The sequence below is a fragment of the Embiotoca jacksoni genome, unplaced genomic scaffold (assembly GCF_022577435.1).
Source record: "Embiotoca jacksoni isolate LCO1_2020_lvr unplaced genomic scaffold, fEmbJac1.0.p SCAF_44, whole genome shotgun sequence".
Taxonomy (NCBI): domain Eukaryota; kingdom Metazoa; phylum Chordata; class Actinopteri; family Embiotocidae; genus Embiotoca; species Embiotoca jacksoni.
The window spans coordinates 115,859-130,257 of NW_027185397.1; the positions used below are offsets into that span (position 1 = coordinate 115,859).

The following is a 14,399-nucleotide window of genomic DNA, read 5'->3' on the forward strand; positions in this document are numbered from 1 at the left end:
TTAAAAGAGAGTTTTTCCTTCCTTCTGTTGGAGGTTTCTTCTATTTAAAAGAGAGTTTTTCCTTCCTTCTGTTGGAGGTTTCTTCCTGTTAAAAGAAAGTTTTTTTCCTTCCTTCTGTTGGAGGTTTCTTCTGTTTAAAAGAGAGTTTTTTTCCTTCCTTCTGTTGGGGGTTTCTTCTGTTAAAAGATAGTTTTTCCTTCCGTCTGTTGGAGGTTCCTTCTGTTAAGAGAGTTTTTCTTTCCTTCTGTTGGAGGTTTCTTCTGTTTAAAAGAGAGTTTTTCCTTAATTCTGTTGGAGGTTTCTTCTGTTAAAAGAGAGTTTTTCCTTCCTTCTGTTGGAGGTTTCTTCTGTTAAGAGAGTTTTTCTTTCCTTCTGTTGGAGGTTTCTTCTGTTTAAAGACAGTTTTTCCTTCCTTCTGTTGGAGGTTTCTTCTGTTAAGAGAGTTTTTCTTTCCTTCTGTTGGAGGTTTCTTCTGTTTAAAAGAGAGTTTTTCCTTAATTCTGTTGGAGGTTTCTTCTGTTAAAAGAGAGTTTTTCCTTCCTTCTGTTGGAGGTTTCTTCTGTTAAGAGAGTTTTTCTTTCCTTCTGTTGGAGGTTTCTTCTGTTTAAAAGAGAGTTTTTCCTTAATTCTGTTGGAGGTTTCTTCTGTTAAAAGAGAGTTTTTCTTTCCTTCTGTTGGAGGTTTCTTCTGTTAAAAAATAGTTCTTCCTTCCTTCTGTTGGAGGTTTTTTCTGTTTAAAAGAGAGTTTTTTTTTCCTTCCTTCTGTTGGAGGTTTCTTCTGTTAAAAGAGAGTTTTTCCTTCCTTCTGTTGGAGGTTTCTTCTGTTAAGAGAGTTTTTCCTTCCTTCATTTGGAGGTTTCTTTTGTTAAGAGTTTTTTCTTCCTTCTGTTGGAGGTTTCTTCTGTTAAGAGAGTTTTTCCTTCCTTCATTTGGAGGTTTCTTTTGTTAAGAGTTTTTTCTTCCTTCTGTCGGAGGTTTCTTCTGTTAAAAGAGAGTTTTTCCTTCCTTCTGTTGGAGGTTTCTTCTGTTAAGAGAGTTTTTCTTTCCTTCTGTTGGAGGTTTCTTCTGTTTAAAAGAGAGTTTTTCCTTCCTTCTGTTGGAGGTTTTTCTGTTAAAAGAGAGTTTTTCCTTCCTTCTGTTGGAGGTTTCTTCTGTTAAAAGAGAGTTTTTCCTTCCTTCTGTTGGCGGTTTCTTCTGTTAAAAGAGAGTTTTTCCTTCCTTCTGTTGGCGGTTTCTTCCTGTTAAAAGAGAGTTTTTCCTTCCTTCTGTTGGAGGTTCCTTCTGTTAAGAGAGTATTTATTTCCTTCTGTTGGAGGTTTCTTCTGTTTAAAAGAGAGTTTTTCTTTCCTTCTGTTGGAGGTTTCTTCTGTTTAAAAGAGAGTTTTTCCTTAATTCTGTTTGAGGTTTCTTCTGTTTAAAAGAGAGTTTTTCCTTCCTTCTGTTGGAGGTTTTTCTGTTAAAAGAGAGTTTTTCCTTCCTTCTGTTGGAGGTTTCTTCTGTTAAAAGAGAGTTTTTCCTTCCTTCTGTTGGCGGTTTCTTCTGTTAAAAGAGAGTTTTTCCTTCCTTCTGTTGGAGGTTTCTTCCTGTTAAAAGAGAGTTTTTCCTTCCTTCTGTTGGAGGTTCCTTCTGTTAAGAGAGTATTTATTTCCTTCTGTTGGAGGATTCTTCCTTTTAAAAAATAGTTTTTCCTTCCTTCTGTTGGAGGTTTCTTCTGTTAAAAGAGAGTTTTTCCTTCCTTCTGTTGGAGGTTTTTTCTATTTAAAAGAGAGTTTTTCCTTCCTTCTGTTGGAGGTTTCTTCCTGTTAAAAGAACGTTTTTTCCCTTCCTTCTGTTGGAGGTTTCTTCTGTTAAAAGATAGTTTTTCCTTCCGTCTGTTGGAGGTTCCTTCTGTTAAGAGAGTATTTCTTTCCTTCTGTTGGAGGTTTCTTCTGTTTAAAAGAGAGTTTTTCTTTCCTTCTGTTGGAGGTTTCTTCTGTTTAAAAGAGAGTTTTTCCTTAATTCTGTTGGAGGTTTCTTCTGTTAAAAGAGAGTTTTTCCTTCCTTCTGTTGGAAGTTTCTTCTGTTAAGAGAGTTTTTCTTTCCTTCTGTTGGAGGTTTCTTCTGTTTAAAGACAGTTTTTCCTTCCTTCTGTTGGAGGTTTCTTCTGTTAAGAGAGTTTTTCTTTCCTTCTGTTGGAGGTTTCTTCTGTTTAAAAGAGAGTTTTTCCTTAATTCTGTTGGAGGTTTCTTCTGTTAAAAGAGAGTTTTTCCTTCCTTCTGTTGGAGGTTTCTTCTGTTAAGAGAGTTTTTCTTTCCTTCTGTTGGAGGTTTCTTCTGTTAAAAAATAGTTCTTCCTTCCTTCTGTTGGAGGTTTCTTCTGTTTAAAAGAGAGTTTTTTTTCCTTCCTTCTGTTGGAGGTTTCTTCTGTTAAGAGAGTTTTTCCTTCCTTCATTTGGAGGTTTCTTTTGTTAAGAGTTTTTTCTTCCTTCTGTTGGAGGTTTCTTCTGTTTAAAAGAGAGTTTTTCCTTAATTCTGTTGGAGGTTTCTTCTGTTAAAAGAGAGTTTTTCTTTCCTTCTGTTGGAGGTTTCTTCTGTTAAAAAATAGTTCTTCCTTCCTTCTGTTGGAGGTTTCTTCTGTTTAAAAGAGAGTTTTTTTTCCTTCCTTCTGTTGGAGGTTTCTTCTGTTAAGAGAGTTTTTCCTTCCTTCATTTGGAGGTTTCTTTTGTTAAGAGTTTTTTCTTCCTTCTGTTGGAGGTTTCTTCTGTTAAAAGAGAGTTTTTCCTTCCTTCTGTTGGAGGTTTCTTCCTGTTAAAGAGAGTTTTTCCTTCCTTCTGTTGGAGTGTTTTCCTCCTAGCTTATGTGGTATTTGTTGAATTGCTGGCCTTCTCCGTATAATGTTGTAAAGTTCTTATGTTACATGCCTTGAAATAACCCTTGTTGTGATTTGTTGCTTTATAAATACATTTGAATTGAATTAACTTGTCAGGTGGAATGGTTTAGCATCAAATTACATTCTGAAAGGAAAACCTAAAATCACGGGAATCTGAGTGCCTCAGTGTGGGTCTACTCTGGATTTGACCTCATGAACTGTGACACCATAATGTTGGTAAAACAGGAAGATGTCAGCCTCCAGTCAGTCAGGCCTGTTTACAGTTGTTGAGATTACTCAAGGCCTGCTGGTCGTTGGTGTGGTGAAGTCATAACTGTCATCAAACCTTCTTCTGCTTTTCTATGCTAACATGCATTGAAACTGTGAAGCTCTGACTGCCAGCTCAGTCATTCAGCTGACTTCCCTCTGCAGAGCTCCAACAGGGTCGATGTGACGTAACTACAAACACCGCTGACGGCCCTTCAACTACGACTGCAGTTTTCTCTGTGGAGAACACGTATTCCTATAAATATTAATTTATCTGGGCAGTCCTTCATGTCTCAGTAATAACTGCTGGCTCAAATGAAATCTCAACACGTCCACCAGCTGCTTTTATCACAGTTAATTATTATTAAGCGTTGCCGAGGCTGTCATTGATTAACAATATGTAATCACTTTGTCAGTCCCTCCAGGAGTTTTTTTTATGATTGTTTTGATCAAAAAGTTTGCTTTTTGTGGCGGATTTTACCCAAAATTGTGATGTAATTTGCAGAATTTTAAGTGAGTTTTTTTGCTGTAAAATTGCAGGAATTAGAAAAAATTTCAAGTCGAGAAAAAAACCCTGCAATTCCTTTCAGCACAACCTAATAAACAATGATATGTAATCACTTTCTGTGATAGTAATCATGCTGCACATCACAGAAATATTTTAGTTCTCATCTTTTTAATGTATTTATTGAACTTAGAGAACCGTGGAGATAAAAGCTCTTAAAAGGTCCTAAAAGCTGCGTATGTTTCCAGAACAGAGCGTCTGTGACTGGAATATAGAAACAAGGACGACATCAGCTGTCAAAATAAGAGCTTTAGATGCTGTTTAATTCATGTTCATTCAACACATAGACCTGCTGGATGAAACCAACAAAGAGACGTCTCTGACAACTGGACGTGTGGAGAAAACTCATTTAACATCCAGTAATATGGAATCACTTCCTTTGATCACAAACATTTAATCATCATTTTAATGTGAAGAACACATTTCCCACAAACCCCGTCACTTCCTGTTTCTCCTCTTGTTCCTGTTTCTATGGTGAAGAGAGTTTTATTTGGAGATGAAAACAGCAGCAGAGACTTTCTGGTTGAAATGAGGAGTTATTGTTGTTAATGAAGAGAGTTTTGTTTGAAAAGATTTACTTTATGTTTTAATACTTTCAGCACAGATTCTCATGATGGTTTTTTTCACGGAATATTTGCAGGAATTAAAAAACAATTACAAGCAAATATTGCAAAGTTTGCTTGAATTAATTAAAGTGTAGTTTAATGATTTACTCCTTTTTTAGAAGTTATTTGTGTGCCACATACATAAAAGTGTCTGCTGATTATTGGGGAATTAATCAGCCCTACTCATTTATATTTTGTCACCCCGATGACCTCTAATAATCTCAGATTATGTCAAAACATCTTCCTGTCTGGATATCCAGCTGGTCAGGTGTCAGGTTGCAGCTGGTGTTTTCTTCATCATCCATTAAGCTTTCAGTGTTTGATTGGTTGATGTGTTATCAGATCTTACAGTAAAGTCTTCAATGTATTATTTTGTTCTCAAAGTATCTGAATTAAAATGATATCCAGCACTAGTTTGTGAGGAGAACTTGGTCTGAGGCGATACAGGAAGCTGAGCAGCTGTTTGTTGGAGGCGATAAAAGATAAAGCTGTGAAAAGACCAGAAACCAGGATGAATCCTGAGCTGATCTGATCCGTGTCGCTGAGGGATGGCAGCAGCAGCGGCAGCGAGTGTCCTCTGATGTGTGAAGCTCGTTATTGATTATTTGGAGCTGTTGCAGTTTCTTGAGAAACACGAACCACCGGAGGATCCTGTTAATGAGTCAGACCTCCGAGTGTATATACACCAAATGTTTCTGCTCTTCGATGACAAACGTGAGACGTATTTAAACATCCTGTGACGTGCAGCTCCGTCTGTGTCCATAAACTATTCGATGTGAATTTGTACCGGCTGTCGTGTTCCTTCAGCACCATAAACATGCTGTAGTCTGTTTTCAGTTTTAGAATGAACTCCAATCAGTCCACTAAATGTTTCAGTGAAACTGGATTTTGATCGGCCGGTCAGACCCATGAAATGCATCTTAATTTCCACGAGGAGACGGATTAACGATCACGTGCTCGCTGCTGTGTTCCACATGTACACGCTAACACGCGGGACGCTAACATGTCAAGAGTCTCACTGTGCAGAGTCGTGTTGTATCACATCACACGGACAGGAAATGACCTCATCACATCACCCTCCACAACATCTTATTTCATTATTTTACCCAGAAATCAGTGTGTTTTTGTGTCTCAATAAACACACTGATTCTTGAGTTTCCACAAACCTGCTCTTCATCTCCTCCAGCAGCGTTTCATCCTCCTTCCTGATTTGATGGTGTTTCCGTGGTTTCTGTTCTTCTATCAGGTCAACGTTGTTCAACGGCTTCTTTTCTGTCCGTTGTGTGTTCGTTGTTGTCGTTTCCTACTTTGTGCTGCAGACACAGTTAAAACAGCTGGTTGTGTTTCAGTCGTGAACACGAACCGTCCTGTTTATTGTTTCACACGGCGTGTCTGCAGCAGGACGACCTGTTTCTTGTCCGAACTGACCCATGTAGTGATTTGTTTTACCATCCAGACTTTGCACAATGGGTGTTTTATTTAGAAAATTGACTGGGATTTTATTACATTTTCTCTGACAAACTTCCTGTTTGATTGCCGCAGCCTCTGAGCGCTTCCTCGCTGTCCATCTTCAGCGGAGCAGCGTGGCGACCCGGTTCTGGGAGGTGAAGCATCGATCTTAATGAAGGGCGATTCACTCTGGCACCGTGTCGGAGACACAACCGGTGGGAAATAGCCTCGACTTAAAATTTCTCTCTGGCTGCAAATAACCTGCACGTGAGGCGTTCAGGGACCATCAGTAAATTGTGGCCGAGTTACTGAGTTTGAACATCGGTCACCTGGCAGCAGAAACTCACCTGCAGGAAACACTGAGGTCTCTCAGCCGGGTCTCAGGACCTCCGTTTAGTAAACAGGCTCATCCACACTCGCGCAATAATTACTGCCATGAATTCTATTTTGATATCGTAAACACCTGAATCCAAATGGATCTTCCCTGCTGTACAGGTGTGATATCTCCACCAGGCCTGTTTTACCTCCACACTTGTAGACATTGTGCGGACAAAGTTGGGAAAATGTTTTCAGCTGCTGCCTGGAATTTTGTTCTTAAAAACATTATTGAAGCTAAAATACAACAACAATGTCATCAGATATTAATATTTAATTTTAGGGATGTTAGAAAACCTGTGTGTCCCATAATAATACAAAGTTAATGTGAAGTCGCTGAGCTCGGCCTGACGTCATGGCGACGGAAACGGCTATCACATGGATGTTTAACGCCGCTTGCTGTGAGCTGTTCCTCTCCCCCCTCCCTCCCTCCTCCTTCTGCTGTAAATGGTATGTTCCTCTGTGTGACAGCCATAATACCAGCCCTCCCCACCCCCCTTCTCCAAAGCCCAGTACACCCCACCCGGTGTCAGGGGGGGATCAGCTGTGCCAGTCCCGGCAGACCACACACACACACACACACACACACACACACACACACACACACACACACACACACACACACACACACACACACACACACACACACACACACACAGCGTGCCGGCTGGCGAACAAAGCCACTGGCACTGCCAACGAAGACAAGCCATGCCTGCGCTCTGCCTCTCCTCCTCCAGGAGGCTGTGAGAGGAAGGCTTGACACCGCTGTCGCCGGTCCTCCTCACACAGATCCAGTTCTGGTGGAGGAGCAGCCGGTCCTCCTCACACAGATCCAGTTCTGGTGGAGGAGCAGCCGGTCCTCCTCACACAGATCCAGTTCTGGTGGAGGAGCAGCCGGTCTCTGGAATATTTCTGTCTGTTGTGCCGCTGATGAGTTGAGATGCTGGCGGAGCGCAGAGAGAATAGCAGGTAGGAGAAAATCAGCTGGGTGTCGAGCTGGTCTCCGCGGCGACCGGGGGTTTGTTTACGGTTATCTTCCGGGCCTCGGCTCGGTTGGATATCGCATGTTTGTTGATGTCGTTACTGATTTAAAATCGTGTCACTGGTTACTGAACATTAAAGCTTGAATTGTTGACATTGCCATCGATGCAACAGAAGGAGGAACAATATCTGCTGTTGTCTCCAGAACCATCATCAGCCCAGTATAAAGGAAGCAAAGGCTGAATGGGGCTTCATTCATGTTGTATAACGAGTGTAAGAATCTCATTGATACGTAGGACATGTTGTAATATAAGATGCTTGATGTTGTGGACCAGAACTGAACCTGAGATATTACAACTGGTTTTAAAGTCCAGTAGCAACTGTTGAAATTTAAGAGTACGTCAGCGCTGGATATTCTGAAATATACATGATGACATCTAGATATTTGTTTCTAGATTACAATGTGTAGTTTGGGAATATTCAGGTGATATTTTTGAGGTTCATTATACAACCAGTAGTTCTGACCCAGAGATCTGATTGGTCAAATCCTCATGACATCACATCCTGCTCATCACTAGAAATATCCCTCCACCTCCTTAATGGGAAAATAGAATTAGAATAGAGTTTCATATAACATGTAATATAATGTAGTTTCTACTTGTTATAGTTCTATTAAATGACCCATTTGGTGAAGTCGGGTCTCTTTTGGTCCTTTTTGGTCGCTCCGAGCACCCGTACCGTAACACCACGGATAGTCACGCACTTACAATCCTAGAGGAGGCTAGCTGGACCGGTTTGGTTTGAACACATGACACGGAGCTAAAATGTTAAAAACACATGAGAACATGGATATCTTTGTTCATCAGATATCTTTGATCATCAGATATCTTTGTTTTATCTTTGTTCATCAGATATCTTTGATCATCAGATATCTTTGTTTTATCTTTGTTCATCAGATATCTTTGTTCATCAGATATCTTTGTTCACCAGATATCTTTGTTCATCAGATATCTTTGTTCATCAGATAGCTTTGTTCATCAGATAGCTTTGTTCATCAGATATCTTTGTTCATCAGATATCTTTGTTCATCAGGTATCTTAGTTCATCAGATCTTTGTTCATCAGATATCTTTGTTCACCAGATATCTTTGTTCACCAGATATCTTTGTTCACCAGATATCTTTGTTCACCAGATATCTTTGTTCATCAGATATCTTTGTTCATCAGATATCTTTGTTTATCAGGTATCTTTGTTCATCAGATATCTTTGTTCATCAGATATCTTTGTTCATCAGATATCTTTGTTTATCTACTTCCTGGAGTAGTGAACATTACATACGTTACATAAGAGTCTACTGACACGACTGATTGTTTTCCAGTTCTTAGTTATACCCCATGTGTTGCCATGGAAACGGAGATCACTAACAAAAAGTTTTATATTTTAGAGTGAATATGAACACATGTAGATGACATGTTTTATTTGATGGTAACTTGTTGTGTACCAATGCAGAATCAAAGATGCAGAATCAGCGCCTCTGCTGTAATAGAAATGATCAGAGAAACATTATTACTTGATGTTATTTGGAAATTAATAATAAACAAAACGCCAGAGAACATTTAGTGTGCAGCTCTCTGTCCGTGACGAGGAAACGTTCCTGCTCAGTAACATGATGTTCCCACGCTGAGATTCAGCGCTGCACAATGATTCAGCTGCTGTTGGTCTCAGAGAAACCACTCCAGCAGCTCAGTTCTGGTTCTGGTTCTGGTTCTGGACATCCCTGATGGACACAGCAGCAAGAACAGCATTCAAAATCCTGACTTCATATAATGAATCATGGAGCCTTAATTTTAATAATCAGTTTTCAGGCACATGGAGCTCAAATTATTTTAATATTAATAAATGTTAATAGAGAAATGTGTCATATCACTTTCAATCACAACGGAAACAGTCATATTAATGTGATTCAACAGTCTAATATTTTCTAATTATGATTGTCGACAGGCAGTTTGTATGGGACCTGCTTGTTGGCATGGAAACCATTCGGTGATATAACACTACTGAATAATATCGGCCTGGTGACGTCACTGTTGGAGCTCACGCTCCTCTCTGGGTTTAGAGACGTAAATAAACCGTTTCCAGTGATGATGTCATCAGAGGGGACATTCAGCCGGTGGGGACGTCCCGTGATGAGGACTTGTCAGGTGATGATGTCATCAGAGGGGACATTCAGCCGGTGGGTATGTCCCGTGATGAGAAACATACGCAGCTGTTAGGAGCTTTTAGGAACTTTTATCTACGTGGGTCTCTAAATTCAATAAATAAATAAAGATGAGAACTAAAATATTTGTGATGTGCAGCAGGATAATTATCACAGGAAGTGATTACACATTTATTACTTTATCAGGTGGTGATTAATGAAAATCACACTTTTCTTTCTCAACTTGCAACTTTTTCTAGTTCCTGCAAAAAACTCACTTAAAACTCCACAAACTACATCGACATTTATGAGAAAACTTACCGCAAAATCAAAGATTTTTGATCAGAACAATCACAAAAAAGTCAGTGAAACTCGAGGGACTGATTGTATAAGTTAGTGTTTGGTGTAACTGCTGTCAGAGCGTTTCCTCCTCTCCGTGGAGCTCCTCAGCTCCTCCGCTGCCTCCTTAAACTGTCAGGCGGGAGGCATTTGTGAGGTTACATCACTTTCTCCAGAGGAACAACCACACAGGCCTTTGAAGAGTCGGGATCTTCCAGTAGGATCGGCTGCCTTCATCTCCCAGGAGTTACCGTGACGTCTGAGACGCTCATTGAAGCGGACGTCTGCTGAAAGAGAACGCTTTGAAAAGACTGGAGGGTCGAGGAAGCTGCAGAGGACTTCATGATTCGCTGATTCACTGCTTCGCTGCTTCACTGCTTCGCTGTTTCACTGTTTCACTGATTCACTGCTTCACTGTTTCACTGCTTCACTGTTTCCCTGATTCACTGTTTCACTGATTCACTGCTTCACTGTTTCACTGATTCACTGCTTCACTGTTTCCCTGATTCACTGTTTCACTGATTCACTGCTTCACTGCTTCGCTGTTTCACTGTTTCACTGATTCACTGCTTCACTGTTTCACTGCTTCACTGTTTCCCTGATTCACTGTTTCACTGATTCACTGCTTCACTGTTTCACTGATTCACTGCTTCGCTGCTTCACTGTTTCACTGTTTCACTGATTCACTGCTTCGCTGATTCACTGATTCACTGATTAACTGCTTCGCTGATTCACTGATTCGCTGCTTCGCTGATTCACTGCTTCACTGCTTCACTGCTTCACTGATTCACTGTTTCACTGATTCACTGCTTTGCTGATTCGCTGATTCATTGATTCACTGATTAACTGCTTCGCTGATTCACTGCTTCACTGATTCACTGCTTCACTGCTTCGCTGTTTCACTGCTTCACTGCTTCGCTGTTTCACTGCTTCACTGTTTCCCTGATTCACTGTTTCACTGATTCACTGATTCACTGCTTCGCTGATTCACTGTTTCCCTGATTCACTGTTTCACTGATTCACTGCTTCACTGTTTCACTGATTCACTGATTCACTGCTTTGCTGATTCGCTGCTTCGCTGATTCGCTGCTTCGCTGATTCACTGATTCGCTGCTTCACTGTTTCACTGATTTGCTGATTCGCTGCTTCGCTGATTCACTGATTTGCTGCTTCACTGATTCGCTGCTTCGCTGATTCACTGCTTCACTGTTTCACTGATTAGCTGCTCCGCTGATTCACTGTTTCACTGATTTGCTGCTTCACTGATTCGCTGATTCGCTGCTTCGCTGATTCACTGATTCACTGATTAACTGCTTCGCTGATTCACTGCTTCACTGATTCACTGATTTGCTGCTTCACTGCTTCACTGATTCGCTGCTTCACTGATTAACTGCTTCGCTGATTCACTGCTTCACTGATTCACTGATTCGCTGCTTCACTGCTTCACTGATTCGCTGCTTCACTGATTCACTGATTAACTGATTCGCTGATTCACTGCTTTGCTGTTTCGCTGCTTCACTGATTCACTGATTCGCTGCTTCGCTGATTCACTGATTCACTGCTTCACTGATTCGCTGCTTCACTGATTCACTGATTCGCTGCTTCACTGATTCGCTGATTCACTGCTTTGCTGTTTCGCTGCTTCACTGATTCACTGATTCGCTGCTTCGCTGATTCACTGATTAACTGCTTCGCTGATTCACTGCTTCACTGATTCACTGATTCGCTGATTCACTGATTAACTGATTCGCTGATTCACTGCTTCACTGATTCACTGTTTCGCTGATTCACTGCTTCGCTGATTCACTGCTTCACTGATTCACTGATTCGCTGATTCACTGATTAACTGATTCGCTGATTCACTGCTTCACTGATTCACTGTTTCGCTGATTCACTGCTTCGCTGATTCACTGCTTTGCTGTTTCACCGCTTCAGTGGTTTGATCCCGTTTTCCCTTCAAGCAGCGCCGTCATGGCTGCCGTGGGACATGATGAGGAATGCTGCAGTTAGTTTTCCCCCCCGTTGCCCCGCCCCCTCCTCCTCACAGTGATCACATGGGTCGATGTCCCACCAGTCGTTCGGGTTATTAGGATGTAAAAGATTGTGCTCCAGATAAATGTACCGGTGGTGTTGTTGGAGGAAACATCAGCATCACGTGGAACCTTGAACCAGCTTCCTTCAGCTGCATCCATCTTCTCACTGCACACGATCCACTCCTGATGAGACGACCTCACATCTGAGGGAAGGAACCATCTCTAGTCAGAGCTGTGAGGATCTGCTTCTTCTTCAGGGTTTTGATTGTTAATTTAGAGACCAAAAAGTAGAGACTCCCTAAATCCAGCTGATATCAAAACTATCACAAATTTATCGAGGAGACGAATAAACTGTACATGCCGTTCACCACGGTGACGTCTCGGCAGCTCCTTATCTTTCACTCTGGAGCGTCCAATGAGAACTCTGCATTTCAAGCAAAGCTACTATTACATTTTTAGCAGTGTGTTGTTCTTCTCCTGATGCGACAGCTTTTCGAAGCATTACTGCCCCCTTGTGACAGGAGTAACATTTACAAGCGGGTGCCGGTAAAAACGGGGAATGAGGAAGAGCGATCGGTCACGTACTCGTTGATTCTGTAGACTGTAACGGACATTTAGTCCGTTTCTCCGTGAATAGAGAGCTCGACAGATCTGAGATGACCACAGATTCATCCTTTGTGTTTTAGTTACCCTTCAGGTGGAGGTTTTATTAATCAACCACAGGTTTGGTTTCAGCTGCAGGAGGTCCTAGAAGGAGTCCTCATCGTGTCTCCGGACCGGACGGTGTGTTTTCGTGAGTCCCGCTGCTCAGCGAGCAGCAGAGATTTAATCCTGCGTCTGTCTGCAGGTCGCCGCCTTCCTTCCCTTTTGTTGGTTTTGCAGCTCGGCCGTCTGCTGAGTGGTGTGACATGTGTTTGACCCAGTTTGTGGTCGCGGCCCTGCTGAGCTGCAGCTCCACCGTGCAGCCGCTCACAGTCAGCATTGTTCACAGATAAATGCTGGCTTTGATCTGCGGCGAGGATCCATTACAGAACAGAGACAGACGGGAGATCTCAGGCTGAACAAACGCTGCAGATCATTCTAGTTTATTAAAGATAGCAATTTATTTACATTTCTGTTCACTTTAGTGTCTGAGGAGGCAGGAAACAGCATCAGGCTCATGACTGGGACATAAAGGAGCAGGTCTGGTTGGTCAGAAGGAGAAATGAAGGGAAACAGAACCAGGATGACAAACTGGACTTTTAAAGATGCATCACAGTTTTTAATCTGACTTTGCGGTTCAGTTTCAACCGACTGTAACGATAGCTTCATACTGACATTTCAGAAATGTTTACTTTGGTTTTAACTTCTGAAAAGAATTCTAACTAATTTTATAGTTGATAAAAATGTTACTTTAATCAGTCACTGCAGGAATTCATGATTTGGCGATCTCAATAATTAACACAAATTCAAGCAAACTCTGCAATATTTACAGGAGCTTGTAATTTTTTTTTTTTATTCACACGATTTTTCAACAAAAAACATCGTCATCAGAATCTGTGCTGAAAGTATTAAAACATAAACTAAAAACTCCTCATTTCCAGTCAGGAAGTCTCTGCTCCTGTTTAAATAACCAAATAAAGCTTGTTTTCTTCACACGTCCAGTTGTCAGAGACGTCTCTTTGTTTGTTTCATCCAGCAGGTCTATGTGTTGAATGAACATGAATTAAACAAAAATCTCACTTAAAACTCCGGAAATTACATCGACATTTTTGAGAAAATCTCCCGCAGAATCAAACATTTTTGATCACAACAATCACAAAAAAGCTGAGTGAAATCCTGGAGGAATGGATTAGTGGAGGTGTTTTCAGTTTCAAGCACCTCCACTTCCAATCGTAGCAGGAAACTCTTGAGATTTACATGATAAAACAGCAGAATTGTTCTTGAAATAATGTTCTGGTGGACATTTATGTCTCGAGGCTCCAAATATGTTAAATTCTGAGTCAAACATTTTATTCCGGATCTGTTTCCACAGTTTCACCAGGTGTTGGTGAGAAACCCTCTCAGATAGACCAGGTGTTGGTGAGAAACCCTCAGATAGATCAGGTGTTGGTGAGAAACCCTCAGATAGACCAGGTGTTGGTGAGAGACCCTCAGATAGACCAGGTGTTGGTGAGAGACCCTCAGATAGACCAGGTGTTGGTGAGAAACCCTCAGATAGACCAGGTGTTGGTGAGAAACCCTCAGATAGATCAGGTGTTGGTGAGAAACCCTCAGATAGACCAGGTGTTGGTGAGAAACCCTCAGATAGACCAGGTGTTGGTGAGAAACCCTCAGATAGATCAGGTGTTGGTGAGAAACCCTCAGATAGACCAGGTGTTGGTGAGAAACCCTCAGATAGATCAGGTGTTGGTGAGAAACCCTCAGATAGACCAGGTGTTGGTGAGAAACCCTCAGATAGACCAGGTGTAGGTGAGAAACCCTCAGATAGACCAGGTGTAGGTGAGAAACCCTCAGATAGACCAGGTGTTGGTGAGAAACCCTCAGATAGACCAGGTGTAGGTGAGAAACCCTCAGATAGACCAGGTGTTGGTGAGAAACCCTCAGATAGACCAGGTGTAGGTGAGAAACCCTCAGATAGACCAGGTGTAGGTGAGAAACCCTCAGATAGACCAGGTGTTGGTGAGAAACCCTCAGATAGACCAGGTGTAGGTGAGAAACCCTCAGATAGACCAGGTGTTGGTGAGAAACCCTCAGATAGA

The 14,399-nt window shown here is 41.6% G+C and overlaps 1 protein-coding gene across 1 annotated transcript in view; it reads left to right on the forward strand.

The window, feature by feature from the left end:
• The first annotated feature begins 6,754 nt into the window (after nucleotides 1-6,754).
• The window catches only part of wdfy3 (WD repeat and FYVE domain containing 3), a 127,675-nt gene continuing 120,030 nt past the window's right edge, over nucleotides 6,755-14,399 (forward strand). Inside the window, 1 exon segment of the mRNA XM_069169322.1 lies at nucleotides 6,755-7,077. Within this exon segment, the coding sequence (XP_069025423.1) occupies nucleotides 7,049-7,077 (29 nt within the window). The 5' untranslated portion in view covers nucleotides 6,755-7,048.